This window comes from Solea senegalensis, linkage group LG10 (genome assembly GCF_019176455.1).
Source record: "Solea senegalensis isolate Sse05_10M linkage group LG10, IFAPA_SoseM_1, whole genome shotgun sequence".
Taxonomy (NCBI): domain Eukaryota; kingdom Metazoa; phylum Chordata; class Actinopteri; order Pleuronectiformes; family Soleidae; genus Solea; species Solea senegalensis.
The window spans coordinates 13353162-13374416 of record NC_058030.1 but is presented as its reverse complement, the minus strand read 5'-3'; the positions used below and the strand labels follow the sequence as shown (position 1 = coordinate 13374416).

General features: G+C 45.5%; 1 protein-coding gene across 2 annotated transcripts; it reads right to left on the bottom strand.

Moving 5' to 3' along the window:
- Positions 1-8143: 8143 nt before the first annotated feature.
- puf60a (poly-U binding splicing factor a) lies at positions 8144-21224 on the bottom strand. Of its 2 annotated transcripts, XM_044036704.1 has the most exons (12): positions 21113-21224; positions 20321-20364; positions 20074-20169; positions 19716-19802; positions 12807-12857; positions 12573-12734; positions 12379-12471; positions 11701-11914; positions 11052-11218; positions 10753-10837; positions 9418-9647; positions 8144-8820 (listed from the first exon to the last, which is right to left on the bottom strand). In XM_044036704.1, exons 3-12 carry the CDS (start codon positions 20149-20151, stop codon positions 8521-8523), a joined length of 1467 nt encoding a protein of 488 aa, XP_043892639.1. In that variant the 5' UTR covers positions 20152-20169; positions 20321-20364; positions 21113-21224; the 3' UTR covers positions 8144-8520. The 2 variants fall into 2 exon arrangements, with proteins under 2 accessions (XP_043892639.1, XP_043892638.1); XM_044036703.1 differs by lacking the exon at positions 20321-20364.
- Positions 21225-21255: the final 31 nt, after the last annotated feature.

The following is a 21255-nucleotide window of genomic DNA, read 5'->3' as shown; positions in this document are numbered from 1 at the left end:
CAGCGAGTTAAATGCGCAGCTAAGACTATCACGGTCAACATCTACATGGATGTTGAAATCCCCTACAATTATGATTTGATCTGTTTTAAGCACCAACTCAGATAAGAACTCAGAGAACTCTGATAGAAACTCTGAATAAGGTGCAGGTGGACGATAAACTGTGACTATTATAATTGGTTTCTGTGATTTACAACTAGGATAAGATAGATTAAGAATAAGGCTTTCGAACGATGAATATCCTGGTTTGGGCTTGGGATTGATTAATAATCTAGTATTAAAAATGGCTGCTACTCCTCCACCTCGGCCTGAGCTTCTAGGAATATGGGTATTAGCATGAGTGGGTGGAGTTGATTCATTTAGACTGACGTAATCGTCTTCATGTAACCAAGTTTCAGTTACACAGAATAAATCAATACAATTGTCGTAGATAAGATCATTTATTAAAACAGATTTTGATTAGCAACTGCCTTTTCTAAGATTTTAGAAACAAAGGGAAGATTAAATAATTAGCTAAAATCGGTAATTAGCTAAAATATCTGGGTCAAGGGTCGCTTTTTTGAGAAGGGGTTTAATAACTGCTATTTTAAACGTTTGGGGCACATATCCAGTTAATAAGGATAGATTCATTTGAGTTAATATAGAGCTGTTAATTAAAGGAAACACACCTTTAAACAGTTTGGTGAGGATAGGATGTGATTAAGGCAATGAGTTGATTTATTAACGTGTTGAATAAAACCAATCGATTCCAACAGCTAAGACTATCACGGTCAACATCTACATGGATGTTGAAATCCCCTACAATTATGATTTTATCTGTCTTAAGCACTAACTCAGATAAGAACTCAGAGAACTCTGATAGGAACTCTGAATAAGGTGCAGGTGGACGATAAACTGTGATTATCATAATTGGTTTCTGTGATTTACAACTAGGATGAGATAGATTAAGAATAAGGCTTTCAAACGATGAATATCCTGGTTTGGGTTTGGGATTGATTAATAATCTAGTATTAAAAATGGCTTAATACTAGATTAATAAATCAATACAATTGTCAGAAATTAGATCATTTATTAAAACAGATTTTGTTTTAATAAACCTTATATTTAATAGTCCACATTTAAAAGTGGTATTATTTGACTCTATATTATTGTTGGTATTAATCTTTATTAAGTTAGAATGTCTAACTCCTCTTCTGTTTGTTATTTATTTATTTACTTTAGTATTTACTTTAGTAGGTCGAGGGGCAGACGCAGTCTCTATGGGGTTTTTAATTGGTGACTGCTCGAAAAGAAGCACAGAGAAGCATGAAAGACTGCAACTCTGTGTCCTGGTCTCAACTCTGGATTGTCATGGGTTTCTAATAAAATGGTGGTGGACAGGACTCTCAAGCTTAACACTACGCCTCTTATTGCGGACAGTCACCCAGCTGCCCTGTTTGTCTCCCGGCTGCACGGGAGCTGCAGAGGGAGCTAATGCTATGTGGTTCGCACCGACTACAGGGGACTGGCTAACTGATTTAGCTTCTATGGTGCAGAGCTATTTGTCTTTCATTCTATTTATCTGTTCATTGTTGTAACTGGTATCAAAGCACCGTTGCCTTTAAAGTGCCTTTAAGGTGCATCGTCAAAGCCATGTTTTGTTATGTATTGCTTTCGTATGCGCCTTTGTAGATCCATCTATTATCAGATCCTGTACGACTTGTCGGTTTTATAACCTGATTGACTGTCTAACTGACTGTAGTTAGTAGCTAAAAAGATGCTGTCTAACTTCTACCACCAACAAGGTACTGTCTAACTTCCAACTTCTAACTGACTGACTCTCTAACTGACTGAAGTAAGTGGATAACAAACTGTCTAATTGCTAACTTACTGCTGCTTAACTGTGTATGTGGAATAAACCTTCAGAAAGACAGTCGAGTTGTGCCCGCCGTACTTGTTCTGGTCACCCTTTCCAGAAGGGAGCATTGAGCTGGGAAGACCAGCCAGCAGAAATCTGGACAGTTATAAAACCGTTGTCGGCGCCGTATCTGTGGAATACGGACTGCCGAGCGGAGGACGGCAATCGCGAAGTACCAGGACCGGAGTGCTGGTGAAGCAGCCGTGAATCACTAAACGGAGGAGCCGGAGCAAAGAGCTAACGGAGCCGTTGAAGGATTAAAGGAAGTGCCGCAGCCGTGAGGAAGGCTGTGAAGATTGCACAAGGAATACAAAGCTCTTCTGGGCGAAGAGCCTCACAGAGGAGAAGCTGGAACAGAAGAGCCAACGCAGCCGTGAATAAGGTTGTGCACTTGGAATTCAGAGCTCTTCTGGGCGAAGAGCCTCACAGAGGAGAAGCTGGAACAGAAGAGCCAACGCAGCCGTGAATAAGGTTGTGCTCTTCTGGGCGGAGAGCCTCACAGACTGACTGACTGTGACATTGAGACGTCGACAGTTGGGGGCGTTGACATTCGTGTGCCATTCATAGACGTGTCGTTTGCAAAGAACTGAATCCTTTGAACGAGTCATTGGCAACGAAACCAGAGAGTCAACTCCAATCAGTTCCAATTCCGGAGTAAGTCAGGAGTTCAAAGAAGTAAAATGGCAGACGACAAGCCAGATCTGGAAAGTCTGCAGCGGAGACGGTCAAATACGCAGCGGAGCATAACAACACGTATTAACCGCCTTAATGTCAATGCTGGTTGTCTAGGTGCAGATGAATTGTCGGAAGAGTTGGCAGGATTAAAGAGCGATTATGGTGCTTTCGTCGATGCCTGCAATGAATATATTGAAGAACTAGGACAGATAGACCCAACGGACGATAACTGTGAACTGAGCAGTGCCCTAGCGACGAGGGACGCCATTGTGAGAAGGTACCGTGAGACTATGGAAATGCTGTGGTTCAAGGATGCTGAGCCGGAAATAGAAGCCCTCGTAACACAGTTCAATTCGGCCTTCGATCAGGTTGAGGCGCTCCAGAGGGAAAATATACTGCTGTGGAGTCAGAAAGAGGCCACAGGAAGACAACTGGACCGAAAGCTTAATAGACTGAGACAGCTTGTATATGCTTGGAGAGGCTATATTCCATACGGAAAAGAGAAATGGACACTCCTTTTGGCATTAGAAGATGAAAAGGAGGCACTAATGGATAAGTGGGCGTGCCGCCGGGATAACGAACAGGGAAATGGAAATGGGATCCGACCAGTAACACGTGTTCGTACTATCCCACCTGTTCACACGCACTCGGCTATCGTTTCTCCGCCTGTTGACAGGCGGAGTACTGGATGTGTTACCAGCCCTCCGCAGCCTCAACAACCTAACCGTAAACCTAATGTCAGTTTTGCTCGACCCCCAACCCTCACTAGTATGCCAGGACTTCACGCTACTCCCGTCCACTTCAGTATAGGACGAAGGAGCACTGTGCCCACCAGCAACTTTGGTACAGTCACGGGAGGAGACAGCACTCAGTGGCCCCAACCCAAAGCAAAGGTCACACCGATAAGCTTGCCTAAGCTCTCCGAGAACGAGAAGGCTGATTGGGAGAGTATCCAGGCGCAAGCGGGTCCCAAAGCATCCTTTGAAGTGGAGCAGAAGAAACTGAAGGGCCAAGCGACAGAGTTACAGAAAGTAACGGAAGTCAATGACAAGAAGGTAGAGGAGCAGAGTAAACTGAGGGCCGAGATGTCTGAGCTCAGCAGGGAACTGAGCTCTGAAAAGACCCAAACCGATGAGCTGCAGGAGACCTTGGCGCAAAGTCAGGAGAATCTCACTGAGCTTCAGTCCGACTTCTACCAGAAAGAGTCAGAAGAAGAAGAGTCTACCCTGCATCAAGACCTCAAGGCACCAGAAGAGACCCAAACCGCAGAGCTGCAGGAGACCTTGGTGCAAAGTCAGGAGAATCTCACTAAGCTTCAGTCTTCAGAAGAAGAGTCTGCTCTGCATCAAGACCTAAAGGCACCAGAAGAAAAACTGAGTTTAGCACAGGAAGACTTGGCTGCTAACCACACCAGCCAACTCCTGCTAACACCACTGCTAACTCCAAACCAGACAGGTTTGGAAGCTCAGACAAAGGGACGGAAGAGAAGCCACAGCTCATTGGAGCCAGAGCTCACTAAACAAGAGCAGAAGCACCTGGTGATACTGTCTTTAAAGAGCAGACTTTCTGAGAAAATGCTAACACAGTGGCTTACACATGTGAGCAGCCCAAAAAACTATGCCTTCTCAGGTAACTATTTCGAGAAACTAGTATTGTTCCTGAAAGGCCAAAAGTCATTACCCACAAGAGTAGAGCTTTTGAAGTTCAGCGAGCCAATCCCTATTTACATTTCTGAGAGACCCAGCTACCATGAGAAGCCGGTCGACTGGAAGAGGATCCTAGAGGGAGTGGAGAAGATCCTGAAAGCAAGGGGCTTCTACCTCAAGCCCTGGGTCCGGTCTGGTCAAAGTGGGAGGAAGGACGAGGCAAAGCCTGACCAAATGACTCTCCTTACTGAAGGAGAAGTGGATGTAAAAGCACCAAACCCATTAACTCGTCGCATCCTACCGAGCCAGATCACTGGATTGTACGACCCTATCGATTTAACAACACCTGTGAAGCAAAAAGGTGTGATTCTCGTGAGGAAGGCCTCTCAGGAGGCTGGCAAGTTCACTAAGGACACTTGGGATGAGTCCCTCTCTGACGAACTCCGGGGGAAAGCAATCGAGCTGTTCAAGGAGTACACTCGCTTGGGAAGCATCAAGTTCCACAGAAGCCTCACACCCTCCGGCTGGAGGGACAAGCCCTGGGGAATCACATTCTCTGACGGAAGCTGTGGATCTAACGGCGCTGTACTGTATCTGCGTTGGGAAACGCCTGATGGTGTAGTTACGCGGTTGGTGGACCCAAAAGCCAAGTTAACCCCCTTAAACCAGAAAGGCGACGCAGTCAAAGCCGAAATCTGTGGGGCTGTCTTTGCCGCACGCCTGAAGGAATACATGCTGAAGCATGGGAGCTTGACTGTGGAAAAGTGGTACCACTTCATGGACAGTGCTGGGAGCCATCCAGAGAGACAGTTGCAGATTTCAAACATTCTTTGCAAATAGAGTCGGAGAGATCCAGAGGGCTAGGCCCGTAACTGATTGGTGGTGGATCCCAGGTGAAGTCAACGTCGCTGATCTCGTCATGAGAGGGTGTTCACCCAAGCGACTAGACGAAAACTCCACGTGGCAGAAGGGTCCCGAGTTCCTGTCTAGTCCAGTGAAAGATTGGCCTATGGAATCTGCAGCAAAAGTGGCGGCTGATGCTAAAGAGACAGTGAGTAAACTCCAGAAGAAAGACTTTACAGCAGCTCTCATCAGAACCCAAGCGCAGAAGTTGTTAAATTCTGGTAGTGAAGGCCGGAATTTCACAGATGGAGATAGCAGGTCTCTAGCAGGGCTCCAGTTGGCAGGATATGAGACGAAATCGATCCCTGTCGAGACCAAGAAAGATGAGACACTGGGGGGAGCCGCACTCATAGTCCGAGTGGGTCTGAAAAGGTACAACCCTCTAGCTAAGCTCTGTGGAGGGGTCAGTCATGCCCGAAAGGCTGTAAAGAAATGCGTTGCTCGTATAGGGAGAGCCCCTATTCCAGCAAAGTGGGAGGTAGTACTGACAGTGACCGAACTTGAAACTGCATTCCAAGATCCCCCTACGTCATCCCGCTATGTCATCAGAGACACTGTGAGGCGGAGAATAAAGAACAGACTCGTCGTCAACAAGGACGAAGCTTCGGGGCTCCTGCGGTGCTACGCCAGAGTCCAAGCCATCACCTGGGGAAACCCAGGAGTACCCCTGGCCCCATATAATGCCTGGATCAGCACCCTCCTCACACGGGAAGCCCACGGAGCCAACCATGAAGGCATCGCTGGCACACTGCTCAGGGTGAGGTCCAAAGCATGGGTAGTACAGGGGCCAAGAATCGCAAGAAGCATCATTGACTCCTGCGTGCACTGTCGAAAGACCAAGGCAAGGTTATGCAGGCAACAGATGAGTGAGCTTCCTAGTGAACGATCTGAACCAGCCGCACCGTTTGAGCTAACAGCACTGGATCTCTTTGGCCCCTACGTTGTCAGAGACACTGTAAAGCGAAGAACAAAGATGAAAGTCTGGGGAGTAGTATTCAGTTGTATGGCTTCCAGGGCACTGCATGCTGACATCGTGGAAGACCTGTCAACGGATGGCTTCCTAAAGGCGTACCAGCGCTTCACAGCTCTCAGGGGCCACCCAAGGAAACTTTGGTCAGATCAAGGGACCAACTTCGTGGGCGCCAAGCCAGTTTTAAAGGAGCTCTATGAATTCCTGGACAACATCGACAAGGATCAAGTCCAGAAGAAAGCGACCGCTGCTGGGACCGACTGGTCGTGGGTGTTTCACCCAGCTGACTCTCCCCATGGAAACGGAGCAGCTGAAGCAGCAGTCCATATACTCAAGAGGGCGTTGAGCAACATCGGGGTGGAAAGTCACCTGACAGCACTGGAGTTCCAGACCCTCCTCTACCTGGCAGCTAATCTGTCAAACGAAAGACCAATCGGCGCAAGAGTCCAGGTACAAGACGAGACTGTAGGAGTCATCACTCCCAACTCACTTCTGCTAGGCCGTGCTGGGCCTAGTGGGGACTCTCGAGGGTTCGAATACCTGACTTACCCCGTTGCACGCCTGAGAGTGGTCCAGATCGAGGTCGACAAGTTCTGGAAGCGGTGGAGCCAGCTGGCGGGCCCGGGCCTCTTCGTTCGACAGAAGTGGCACGCACCCGCGAGGAACGTCACAGTGGGAGACTTAGTGTGGTTGGCTGACCAGAATGCACTGAGAGGCCAGTTTAGGCTCGGTCGAGTTGTGGAGGCCCATCCTGATGTGAAAGGCGTAGTACGAGATGTGAAAGTGAGGACGTGCCAAAGTTGTCCAGTTTCCAGTGGACAAGGTGGGAAAGGCAAAGAGAAGGAGAACCGTCCCTCCACCATCCTTCACAGAGATGTCAGAAGGCTGGTGGTTCTGTTGCCAGTGGAGGAACAGAAATAGATTCCCCACCACATGATGGTGTGTTTCGGAAAAAGGGATCAAGACCCCCCCTCCACCATCCTCCACGAGAGGTGGTGGTGTGTTTCGGAAAGAAAAAGGATCAAGACCCCCCCTCCACCATCCTCCACGAGAGGTGGTGGTGTGTTTCGGAAAGAAAAAGGATCAAGACCCCCCTCCACCATCCTCCACGAGAGGTGGTGGTGTGTTTCGGTAAAGGGCGTCACTGCGTCATCAAGGACAATGTGAAACCTTTATTTGTCATTTGTATCTGTTATTCATATCGTGTGTAATACGTTCATACTCCACGATGTAGCTTCATGTACCCATTTGAAAGTTAAAAAATTGTGTGTAATACGTTCATACCCTGCGATGTAGCTTTATGTACCCATTTGAAAGGTAAAATTGTGTGTAACGCGTTCGTACCCAGCAATGTAGCCATTTCGGAAGGCAAAATTTGTGGTTGTTGTGGCCTACTTGGATTTAGGAATCAGTAGGCCAAGTGGGAGGTGTAGAACTTTCTAGCAGGCAAAGCTATTTGTCTTTCATTCTATTTATCTGTTCATTGTTGTAACTGGTATCAAAGCACCGTTGCCTTTAAAGTGCCTTTAAGGTGCATCGTCAAAGCCATGTTTTGTTATGTATTGCTTTCGTATGCGCCTTTGTAGGTCCATCTATCATCAGAACCTGTACGACTTGTCGGTTTTATAACCTGATTGACCGTCTAACTGACTGTAGTTAGTAGCTAAAAAGATGCTGTCTAACTTCTACCACCAACAAGGTCAACAAGGTACTGTCTAACTTCCAACTTCTAACTGACTGACTCTCTAACTGACTGAAGTAAGTGGATAACAAACTGTCTAATTGCTAACTTACTGCTGCTTAACTGTGTATGTGGAATAAACCTTCAGAAAGACAGTCGAGTTGTGCCCGCCGTACTTGTTCTGGTCACCCTTTCCAGAAGGGAGCATTGAGCTGGGAAGACCAGCCAGCAGAAATCTGGACAATCACCTTTATCATTACCATGATCTTCATCATCATCATCACCATCACCATCACATCATCATCATCATCATCATCATCATCATCACCATCATCAGATGTCATCTGTGCTGAATAAAAAAACTGACGCACTCGTTCATTTTAGTATGAAGACATAAAGCTCTTTAATTTCTTTGTAAACAAAGAGAGGAGAGAAAAAAGTTTTATTTGCATGTTTTGGTCATTGACATTCACCTGAACACACCACCGACCTCTGACCTCACGTTCATGTTTGTCTCTGAACGCAGCAGCAGCAGGAATTACAAAACCTTCCTTTAGTCTGAAACAGATTCAAATGTCACATGACATCAATCATATCAAACATGTAAACACAGTGATGCCATCTGTTTGACCTGTGCACCTGAGGTCGGAGGTCATCACACCATCACAGTAACGTAGATGTGGCTCTGCCTCCCTCTCTACATACGGATGAACTTTAGTTTGACCTAAATCGTAAATGTTCCACGTGTGATTCAAGCCGACAGGTCGCTGTTCTCAAACCGCTCCTGATCGTAAACCTCCGCCGCTACCTTGCGTCCGGCGAACCAGCGGTGGTTGAGTGCCCGAATGGCTTGGTCCATCTCAGCCGTGTCTGAAAACTCTACGAAGATCTTAACGATGACTTCGGCGGCGGCCTCCTCGCCCTGATGCTCCTGGTAGATGATGACGCGTTTCACCTGACCGAACTTCCCACACTCCTCCGTGACCTCGCCCTCCAGGTCATCATCGATGTCATCAGGTCCCACCATGTTCCTCAGAACCATCACCGTAGACTGAAAGGAGAAACAACAAGAGTCAAGACCAGAGTCCAGACCAGAGTTCAGACCAGAGCCCAGACCAGAGCCAAGACCAGAGCCAAGACCAGAGCCCAGACCAGAACCCAGACCAGAGTCCAGATCAGACCAGAGCAGAGTCCAGAGCAGAGACCAGACCAGTCCAGAGCAGAGCCCAGACCAGAGTCCAGAGCAGAGACCAGACCAGAGTCCAGACCAGAGTCCAGACCAGAGACATCATCACCACCACCATCATCATCATAATCATAATCATCATCACCATCAGCTTCATCTTCATCATCATCATCACCATCATCATCATCATCATCACCACCATCACCATCATCACCATTACCACTATCATCATCACCATCATCATCATCACCATCAGAGCCACGACCAGAGTCAATGGTTAGGGTTAGGGTCTTGGATCGGGTGAGAAATCTTGTATTTCTTTATCATAAAAAGTAGCTGTCCAATATTGTCCAGCCCCTATATAATAATGTCCAATATTGTCCAGCCCCTAGTGGGCGGGGCTTGTACATGCAGATTACGATGAGGTTGTATGTGTTGGTGGTGAGTGGGTGGGGCTTGTACCTCCTGCTTGCGGAGCAGCTTCCTCATCACCATGTGTCGGGCGCTGCTGCCACTGATGCTCAGATGTTCCTGCTCGCTGAGCGGGTCCATGGCGCCCTCCTGCTGCACATCCTGCTGATGCTCCTCCCTCGTCCTTTTCAAATCACAACCAAAAGCCAGGTCGGGAGGCATGGCCAGCACCGGGTTAACCAGAGCCACCTGAGGCAGGCCGGGTCGAGTTGGTGTCATGCCTGAAACAGACAGGAAGCAGGAAGGACAGGTGGTCAGACGGGTGGAGACAGTCTAGCCACAGGTTGCACCCACTGGACTGTGACTGACCTGCGGCCTCTTCTACCAACCAGAATCTACTCTGGGTGTACTGGTTTACCGTACCTGCACCGCCCTGTTTGGGGGGGTGGGTGGAGTTAAAAAAAAGTGGTTTAAACTCCACCCACCTGTGACACATCACCACCTAACAAGTAGCTGTAAACGAGTGAACCCAGACTCCACTTTCTTCCTCTTTCCTCTGTGATACTTACAGTTAGATGCTGATCTGACCACGCCCACTCACCTGTGTGTGTGTGTGTGTGTGTGTGTGTGTGTGTGTGTGTGTGGGTGTATGTACAGCATGACAGAATCTCCACAAATCACACAGGAGCTGAAACTCACTGGCCAATAGGAATGAGGAACTATGTTTAAAGGGAGGGGCTACAAACAGTCCTCTTCACTTGGTTGGTCAGTGTGCAGCAAAGGGGAGGGGCTAAGAGGTCACTGTCGGTGCAAATGTTGGGGGTCAAAAGAGGGGGAAGAGAAGAAACAGAGAGAAAGAAGAAAGAGAGAAAAGACAATAAAAGAGAAAAATCTATTAGTGGAACAAAAAACAAACAAGTGGAACAAAGTGTGTGAGTGGTGGACATGACCTCTGACCTTCAACACAAGTCTTTTTATGAGGTTCTGACAAATACCTGAACTGTCCCTTTAATATATATACTGTTCATACATGTGGAACTGCTCCTTTTTTTCCAGCTTGTTCATAAATAAACAGGAGAAAAGAAACAAGGTAACAGGTGCAGGTAACAGGAAGTTCACCTGTAACCAGGCTCCTATTTGCTGACAGCAGCTGTCAATCACACTCATGTGTGTCCTCATGTTCTATTGAAGTTCATTAACAATAGACTTCCAGCTAGTTCTCCCCCTGGTGGCATTACAATATATATTCTTATTCCTGAACACTGAGCGCAACGCTGCAGTTTCACAGCCGTCGGCTCCACAGTGACACTGTGCTGTGATGTGATTGGACAGTAGGAGATCCTGGTGATATGGGGGTGGAGTTTATTTGAGTGTTGGTGTTCTCACCTGTGATGACACTTGGAGCCTGGGCGGCCATGACAGCCTGAGGGATTCCAGCCAGAGCTCCGAGGATCGAGGCACCCACAGTGTCCTGAACACACCACACAGTATATACGTGTATGTATATATGTATATGTAGTCATCAACTATCAGGTCCGAGGAAAGACCAGGGGAAGATCTTATTCTAGTGCAGTCACCTCTGACCTCTGTCAGCTGCATCACACTGGAGACCTTTGACCCACTGAGACACTCTCTTTCCAAATGCAGGTGATCTTAGGACCAGGACAAAAGGAGGTGGGGCTTACCTGAGCAGTGGTTTTAGTCAAAGCAGTTGGGAGTCCTGCAGGGGGCGTTGGTGTTAAGAGAGGAATGGGTGGAGTCACAGCCTTCCCGACCCTTAGATACTGACCACCGAGGTCAAACAAGTTCATGGAGGCAACGGCATCCTGAGATGACTGAGGCCTTTCATACTCTGAGAAGAACAACAGCTGAGTCAGCAGGTGTCATCACGAGTCAGCAGGTGTCATCATGAGTCAGCATCATCATGATCCAGCAGGTGTCATCAGGAGTCAGCAGGTGTCATCACGAGTCAGCATCAGCAGGTGTCATCAGGAGTCAGCAGGTGTCATCAGGAGTCAGCATCATCATGAGTCAGCATCATCATGAGTCAGCAGGTGTCATCATGAGTCAGCAGGTGTCATCACGAGTCAGCAGGTGTCATCACAGTCAGCAGATGTCATCACGAGTCAGCAGGTGTCATCAGTCAGCAAGTGTCATCACGAGTCAGCAGATGTCATCATGAGTCAGCAGGTGTCATCCTGAGTCAGTAGGTGTCATCATGAGTCAGCAGGTGTAATCATGAGTCAGCATGAGTCAGCAGGTGTCATCATGAGTCATCAATTCATGTCATATTTCATCATATTTATGTCACATGACTTCCCTGTTGTGACCCACCAATGAAGCCATAGCCTTTGTGTCGTCCTGTCATTTGTTCTCGGGCCAAAACACATGACTTAATTTTCCCAAAAGCCTCGAAAACGCTCTTGATGTCGTCGTCTGAGAGGTCGGAGTGAAGCGATGCAATATAGATTCTGTTGAAGGCGCGAGCTTCTTCTGCCAGCTGGTCAATGATTGGCTGAGCCTGTCCAATGTTACTGGGCCTTCCAACCTACAGACACAGAGACACATTCAGTACAGATCAGTACAGACAGGTACAGATCAGTACAGACAGTACTGACAGTACCTGTCTGTACTGTCTGTACTGGTCTGTAACTGTCTGTACTGAGCTGTACTGTCTGTGCTGACCAGTACTGTCCGTACTGATGTGTACCTGTCTGTACTGTCTGTACTGATCTGTACTGATCTGTACTGAGCTGTATTGTCTGTACTGACCTGTACTGTCTGTACTGATGTGTACTGTCTGTACCTCTCTGTACTGTCTGTACTGTCTGTACTGTCTGTACTGATCTGTACTGATCTGTACCTGTCTGTACTGATCTGTACTGGTCTGTACTGATCTGTACTGATCTGTACTGATCTGTACCTGTCTGTACTGATCTGTACCTGTCTTTACTGATCTGGACTGAACTGTCAGTGCTGGTCTGTATAGGTCTGGACTGGTCTATATTGTACCTTGATGTTTCTCCCTCCGAGGACGACAGAGTTCATCTGTTCCAGAGCGAGTTGAGCAGCTTCAGGAACCTCGTACTCCACGAAAGCAAAACCCTAAAGAGACAAACACGTGAGGACAGAACACACACACACACACACACACACATGCATGCAAACACACATGCATGCACACACACACGTGCAAACACACACACCTTGTGTTTCATGGTCACTGAGTCAAAGGACATGTCAATGCTTCTGATTGGTCCAAACGGAGCGAAGGCCTGTCTGATGGTTTCCTCCCCGAGCTCGTAGTAGATGGAGCCGACGTAAACTCGACACATGATGGCCAGAGCTCTCTGACGCTGCGCTGCCACCTAAACACACACCAAGCCACAGGTCAAAGGTCAGCTGATCTAAAGCTCGCTCCAATAGAAAAAAACACTCACCGACTGCAGCGGAGATAGAGCGTCTCCAAGACCCATCGACAAGGACGCCATCTGAGACAGAGAGGACAAGTTACTTAGACTCTAAAAACAACAGTTCAACCAGAGTTAGACCCGGGTTAGACCTGAGACTAACCAGAGTTAAACTAGAGTTAGACTGGAGATTAAGCACAGCCAAACTAGAGTTAGACCTGAGACTAACCAGAGTTAAACGAGAGTTAGACCTGAGACTAACCAGAGTTAAACTAGAGTTACAACTGAGACTAAGCAGAGCTAACTAAAGATAGACCTGAGACTAACCAGAGATAAACCTGAGACTAAAACCAGAGACTAACCAGAGACTAACCAGAGACTAAAACCAGAGTTAAAACCGATTTAGACCTGAGACTAACCAGAGTTAAACCTGAGACTAAAACCAGAGCTAAACCAGTTAGACCTAAGACTAACCAGAATTAAACTAGAGTTAAACCTGAGACTAACCAGAGTTAAACCTGTGACTAACCGGATTTAGACCTGAGTTAGACCTGAGTTAAACCAGAGTGTAAAACCAGAGGTAGACCTGAGTTAAACCTGGGACTAACCAGAGTTAAACCAGAATTAAACCAGAGTTAAACCTGAGACAAACCAGAGTTAAACCAGAATTAAACCAGAGTTAAACCTGAGACAAACCAGAGTCTAAAACAAGAGTTAAACTTGAGTTAGACCTGAGATTAACCAGAGGTAGACCTGAGTTAAACCTGAGACTAACCAGAGTTAAACCAGAGTTAAACCAGAGTCTAAAACAAGAGTTAAACCTTAGATTAGCCAGAGCTAAACCATAACATTACATTACATTACATGTCATTTAGCAGACACTTTTATCCAAAGCGACTTACAATGGAATTAAGTACAATCAGCCAGGGGTGGGATGGAACTTGCGACCATTATGTCTTTCGCACACAGGGTAGGGTCTTAAGCACTGAGCCACTCCACCCCACACTCCACCCCACAAACCAGAGTTAGACCTGAGACTAACCAGAGTTAAACTAGAGTTAGACCTAAGACTAACCAGAGTTAAATTAGAGTTAGACCTGAGACTAACCAGAGTTAAACCAGAGTCTAAAACCAGAGTTAAACTAGAGTTAGACCTGAGATTAACCAGAGCTAAACCAGAGTTAGGCCTGAGACTAACCAGAGTTAAACTAGAGTTAGACCTAAGACTAACCAGAGTTAAACTCGAGTTAGACCTGAGACTAACCAGAGATAAACCAGAGTTAGACCTAAGACTAACCAGAGTTAAACCAGAGGTAGACCTGAGACTAACCGGAGCTAAACAAGAGTTGCACCTGAGACTAACCGGATATAGACCTGAGTTAGACCTGCGTTAAACCAGAGTTAAACCTGAGTGTAGTAGCCGTTTGTCAAACAAATGAAAATCAAATCAAACTTCAAATTATCCCAATCAAAAAGGCCACTGATGCACCATGGGTTGTGGTGTTCTCGCGTCGGAAAAAACATGAGGTCCAAACGAATATCCAAAGTCAACAAAAAGGTGGTTTATTTAACCAGAGAGAGAGAGAGAAAAAAAAGAGAGTCCATGGTGTGACATTCTTGCTTCCAACAGCAGGCAGAGCTTCATCACAGGCCTCTCCAGAATGCTGGTCCTGGTCCGAAGGCGCACAGAACGCACCAGGCACTTTGCATCTTCTCTCACATCCAAGATTTTCCCCATCATCCAAGATCCTCTTGGAGCTGCAGCGTCTCCTTGGTCTTGTCCATTTCTGTCTCTCTTGCATCAATGGTAAGTATTCAGAAATCCATCTCTTCCAAAAAAGTTCTGCCATGTACTTTATTTGCCTCCACCTTTTCCTGATGTACAGATCACTGTGATCAAACAGTCCTGGTGGCATGATTGGCGAATGGAGCCAAAACCTAGGGGGTCATAAAGGGAGCTGACCACTGACAAAATGCCTCTTCTAGTCTGTGGCTGTTCTTGTACTGTGATTGAACTTGTCAGTTTCAATGCACCACTGTAGCCCCAATGCTCGCTTCATTGGAAGCTGGTCCAAATCCAGCGCCATCACTTCCTTTGCTCTGCAGTCTTCAGCAATTGACAGCAGCACTGTTCGGCTGTTGCTGATCCACTTTGAAAGGTTAAATCCTCCTTTCTGACAGAGCGCAGTTACATCTTTAACTGCACTGCCTTCTCCTCTGAGGCCACTGATTTCAAGCAGTCGTCGACATAAAAGTTACACTTCACTGTATTAACCACTTCATGAGGGAAATGTTGGGCATTATCATCTGCTGTTCTCCTCAATGCATAATTTGCACAGCTTGGTGATGACACAGCTCCAAACAAGTGGACTGTCATGCGATGTTCCAGTGGAGCCTGTGAAACATCTCCCCCAGGCCACCAGAGAAAGCGGAGAAAGTTGATGTGCTTTTCAGAAACATGAACTTGGTGATACATTGCTTGGATGTCGGCCATTACTGCAACGGGCTCTTGTCTAAATCGAACAAGGACTCCAACAAGAGAGTTGGTCAAATCAGGACCCTGCAAAAGCTGACAGTTCAGTGAAGTCCCTTTGTATGCTGATCCACAGTCAAAAACAACTCGCAGCTTGCCTTTTCTGGGATGATAAACCCTGTGATGAGGGATGTACCATATACTTCCATCACTCTGTTGAAGTTGATCAGAAGGCACCACTTCAGCATAACCTTGAGCCAGCATGTTGTTTAAAAACGTGACATATTCTTCCTTAAATTGACCATTCTTGGCAAACTTTCTTTTCAGGCTCTGGAGGCAATGTTCTGCAACATGACGATTATTTGGCAAGAGAGGGTTTTCCTGTCTGAATGGTAAGTCAATGCAGTAATGGCTTTCAATCAACTTTGTGGTGTTGTTCATAACATTCATAAACTTGACATCCTCTGTGGACATTTCAAACTGTTCATATGATGACCTCTCATTAAAATCATGGTTAAACTGTTTAACCAGCATTTCTTGAAGATGGTAAGTCCAGTTGCTCTGTTAAATTTGAACATCCACGTAAAAACAAAGAGAATGATTGCAACCCTTTAATGTCTTCACTTTTTACAGGTGTCCAGGTATGTATTTTTTCCATGTATGCAGCTGCAATTTTGTGTTCATTTCCAAAGTGTTCCATAAGAAGACTCTTGGCTCGGTGGTATCCCTGCTCTGAGGGCAAGTGCTGACAACTGTGCACCAGGTCTTTTGGCTGTCCCCTGGTGTACTGTTCAAGAAAGTGCAAACAGTCACTCCAATTGTGTGCTTTCTCCTCCACTCCATTTTCAAAAGCTCTAATAAAAGACCTGTATTGGAGTGGGTCTCCATCAAAAACAGGAATATTCCTAGGTGGAAGGTTAGAGCACAGATTTTGTTGAGCAAGCAAAGTAGCAATGTCATTTTGTCTCTGCATGATGTTCACAATGTCATTTTGATAACTGTCTGTCAGAGCGGTTTGATGGTGAGCTTGTCCCATTTGAGTTCTATTTACAGTTTGTATCACATGAACTGGAGCATCAACCTTTAATGTCTTTTCATGCATTTGTTTCATGTGCCTTTGTTTCGGCTTAACAACTGGTGGTTGTAGTTCAGCAGACAAACCAGGAGCATGAACCTTTTTATCCATTTTGTCAGGCACAAAGGTGTTGGCATGGGGATTTAATTCACTCGTGCCATGAGAGTTGTTCCTTTCAAAATAAGAGTTCATGCCATTTGAATGTTTTGAGTCACACTGTGAACTGATTTCCAACACTTGAAGCTTTGCCTTCATTGCTGCCAGTTCCGTTTCAAGCTCAAGTTTTCCTGCGATGCGCTCCAGAAGCGCCGCCTTATCAGCCTCCGCTTTAAAGGGGACATATTATGCAAAATCAACTTTTTAACCATTTCAATACTTATATTGAACTCTGGAGGCCCCACCAGTCGCCAAAGTATAGAAAAAGAATACTCATGTTTTCGTGGTCCGCCTTAGTGTAGGTATAGGCGATAAAACACTCGATGTTGAATTCCCTCCACTTATGACGGCAGCATGCGCATTTCACCGCAAATGTAACCACCCCACCAGTAAGTTTACTTCGAGAGCTCCACCGTAGCTCCACCTTGTCCCTGCGAGAGTGCAGGCGAGGGAGGAAGAGCGGTATTATGTCAACACGGAGGGACAAGTGTGCTGCACAGTGGAGCACTGTGTTTTACACAAACTTCCAGCCTTTTTATATATGAAGCTAATGTGCCGGATAAAGTCAGCAAACGTGTGTTCGTGTGTTCTCACCACTTCACATCAGACTGCGGCCAGCGGTCGCTGTATTTAGTCAGCGACCGTATTTCACCGACATACAAACACACACATTGTTAAGAAAAGGTCCTGCACTCTCTGTGAAAATCAGTTAAAAAGACATAGGGACAGCACCGCTGATCGCCAGCGGCGAGTGGCGAGCTGCCTAAACTGCTGCTGTATGTGACTGATGGCCAGCTCTGGAGCATACCGTCACCGGTCTGATACAGTCACATACAGCGGCAGTTTATGCAGCTCGCTGCTGGCGATCAGCGGTGGCTATCAGCGGTGCTGTCCCTAAGTGTTTTTAACTGATTTACAGTTCGGCACTGTTCGGCTCGATCCTTATGTAGGACGTCTCTTCCTGTGATGGCACTCTCACTGTTTTCTGCGCATGCTGCCATGTTGATATTGTCAGAGAACTAGTGGAGGGAGGGGGAGAGGAATGGAGCAGAGGGAACAGAAGCTGAGCGAGTGAGCGCTGTAAAGAGGACAAATCAGAAACCCCCTGGAAGAAGTGGGTGTGTGTTTGCCTGTGTCTCATTTGCATATAAAGGGACCATGCACGAAAACTGAGCGTTCTGAAAGGGGCGGGTTTAGCAGGGTTATTGAACTGCTATGATGCTTCATCCTTATGGTATTTTGACCAAAGCATGTCACTGACATGTTCATTAGGACACCAGGAAACTATTTTAATGGGGGAAATAGGGTATAATATGTCTCCTTTAATGCATGCAGATGATGTGGATGAAGTCTGTGATACTCGAGAGTGTGATCTTAGACAGCTTGCTTCTACACTTGAAACATTAGAGGCGCTACCTTCAGGATTTATTCCATCAGCAACACACTGATACTCAGGGTCATCTTTATTTGGTTCAACATATGGATGACCCGTGTCACAGAGCCAGCCCTTTACGCTGTCAATGAAATCACAGAACACTGTCATTTTTTCCAGGAAGTATTTACTTTGTCTTTCAATTTCATCTTTGGGTAAAGGTAGACTCATAAAAGACTTATGCGTGTCATTTGCATCTTGATAACATTGCATGAACACAGCAAACTTGTTCTTTACAGAATCAACGTTTTGGTTTGATGCCATTAACACACTCATTCTTTTGCTTGTTTGCATTTTGCACGTCTTTTTTCCTGATACCTTCTCACACTGTATTCCAGACCTTTAGAAGACATTTTACCAATCCTTTTTGATGACGGCTCCTCAGTGTCCTTTGCAGAAACATCAGACATTTCTTCCGTTTCGTTTGATTGTTTTCTTTCCTTTTTTACACACCAATGACATTCCACAAACACACACAAGAGCAAGCTTTGCGCGTGATTATTATTGACCAACAGATCCTCTTCATCAAACAAACACACACAGCAATCGGCTTTTTAAGAATGAATGGATGCGCCGTGGCCGTGCGTTAAGGTAGACATGTAGCGATCCAACCATTCATTGAATTCCATGCATTGTGAAATACTGTGTCAGACTCCACTCGTTTGGCCGTTTTCCATTACAGCTTTTTACAGTTAGATCACATACCAGCTTTTTTGAGAAGGATGAACGTCTTGTTGATCTGGGCCAGAAGCAGCGTGTTCGCCGTGCCTGAGTCCAAAAGGTGATTAAACAATCTCTGATTTCCATTCGTCCATGATGCGCACGATGCAACAAGTCCAGTGGTACTTATTTCTTTTGAGTCCAAGGGAAGGGTTTTTTACTTAATGTAACAAATGAAAATCAAATCAAACTTCAAATTATCCCAATCAAAAAGGTCACTGATGCTCCATGGGTTGTGGTGTACTCGCATCGAAAAAAACACGAGGTCCAAACGAATATCCAAAGTCAACAAAAAGGTGGTTTATTTAACCAAAAGTGCAGGCAAACAAAGAACAAAAGTCCCATGCTTCTCCCGCTCAGCGGTAAAAAAACATCATTCCACCCAGGTGCATGCTGGTCCCTTACCGACAGCCTACCTATATAGCCTCAGGTCCCACTCTAACGTGCCCAAATGAAACTAAAACACAAATAATAAACTAGAATACTAATAAAAAAGATAATTATAATTAAATCAAATAAATTGATTAAAGATAATTAAGAATAACCAAAACTAAATACTCACTAAACAAAATACTAAACTAAACAGCACTAAATACTAACAATAAATAAATAGCTCCAACACTGAGACTAACCAGAGTTATACCTGAGACTATCCAGAGTTAATCCAGAGTCTAAAACCAGAGTTAAACTAGAGGTAGACCTGAGTTGAATGTGAGACTAATGTGAGTTAAACCAGAGTCTGAAACCAGAGTTAAACCAGAGTCTAAAACCAGAGTTAAACCAGTGACTAACCAGTCTAAAACCAGAGTTGAATGTGAGACTAATCAGAGTGAAACCAGAGTCTGAAACCAGAGTCTGAAACCAGAGTCTAAAACCCGAGTTAAACCTGAGACCAACCTGAAACTAACCAGAGTTAAACCAGAATTAAACCAGAGTTGAATGTGAGACTAATGCGAGATAAACCAGAGTCTGAAACCAGAGTTAAACCAGAGTCTAAAACCAGAGTTAAACCTGAGACTAACAAGAGGTAGACCAGAGTCTAAAATCAAAGTTAAACCAGATTAAACCTGGGCTCAGGCTTACCTGCAGGCTGTTAAGCTGCTGCTGTTGAGCCAGCGTCTGTTTGACCAGGACGCTCCTTATGCTCTGCTCCATGGCATACTTCTTCGCCTGCACAAAGGAAACAGCCAATCACAGCTCAGAGTAGACCCAGGTTCAGACCAATGACTGATGAGGGCCCGCCCACACAACCTGCTGACCAATCACTAATTAGTCACAGTTGTGACTGATTAGTGAGTTGTCATCATCAATAACTGATCAAAGATCACAAGCCTCCTGTGTCAACACTTGCATGGCTTAAGACCTATAATAATGAAGCAGCCACCAGGGGGCGATGCATCTTTATTTGGGTCAGATTTCATGTGAACTGAGCATCAGTGACCTTCTGCAGCGCCTCCTGCTGGCTGGGGGTGAGTGGTGGCAGGCCCAGCTTGCTGGTGGTGCTCTGTCCATTCTCCATGATGAGAGTTGACACAACCTGTGAAAAAAAGAAACGCACCGTGTGAACAAACAAACTCATCCTGTTAACAAAACAAACGCACCATGTGAACAAAACAAATGCACTGTGTGAACAAAACAAACACACTGTGTGAACAAAAGAAACGCACCCTGTGAACAGACAAACTCACCCTGTGAACAAAACAGATGCACCCTGTGAACAAACAAACTCACCCTGTGAACAAAACAAATGCACCATGTGAACAAACAAACTCATCCTGTGAACAAAACAAACGCACCATGTGAACAAAATAAACGCACCCTGTGAACAAAACAAACACACCGTGTGAACAAAACAAATGCACCCTGTGAACAAAACAAACTCAACCTGTGAACAAAACAAAGGCACCATGTGAACAAAACAAACGCACCATGTGAACAAAACATACGCACCCTGTGGACAAACAAACTCACCCTGTGAACAAAACAAATGCACCCTGTAAACAAACAAACTCATCCTGTGAGCAAAACTAATGCAACCTATATATGTACACATATATACACATATATATGTGTATGTATACACACACACACACATATATAATATATACACACACATACACATAGACATATATGTGTATATATGTGTGTATACATACACATATATGTGTGTATATAATATATACACACACATATCTATGTATACATACTCATATATATGTGTATACATACATATATGTTTTAGTAAAAATCACTTCAATGTGACAAAAACTTTCTAAATATAATCTCATTAAATTTGATTATAAGATAAGATTATATTTATAATTCTAATTTCACACACATACAGTTTTATCGTAGCTCCTCCCCTCGTATCGACGAGCTTTGATCAGCTGATCATTTGGATTGATGCTTAGCATTAGCTCAACACATTAGCTTAGCACGTTAGCACAGCATGCGAACAGCTGGTGAGTTTTCGATCTTACCGCAGAAACCGTCACCGCCATTCAGCTGATCCTCCTCGATACTAATCAATAATCGATTGTTTTGGACGTTTGAGTCGCTGTGAGCAGCGGAAACAGCGTCACCACCTACGTCACTTCCTCTGGGAGCAGGTTTCAAAGTAAAA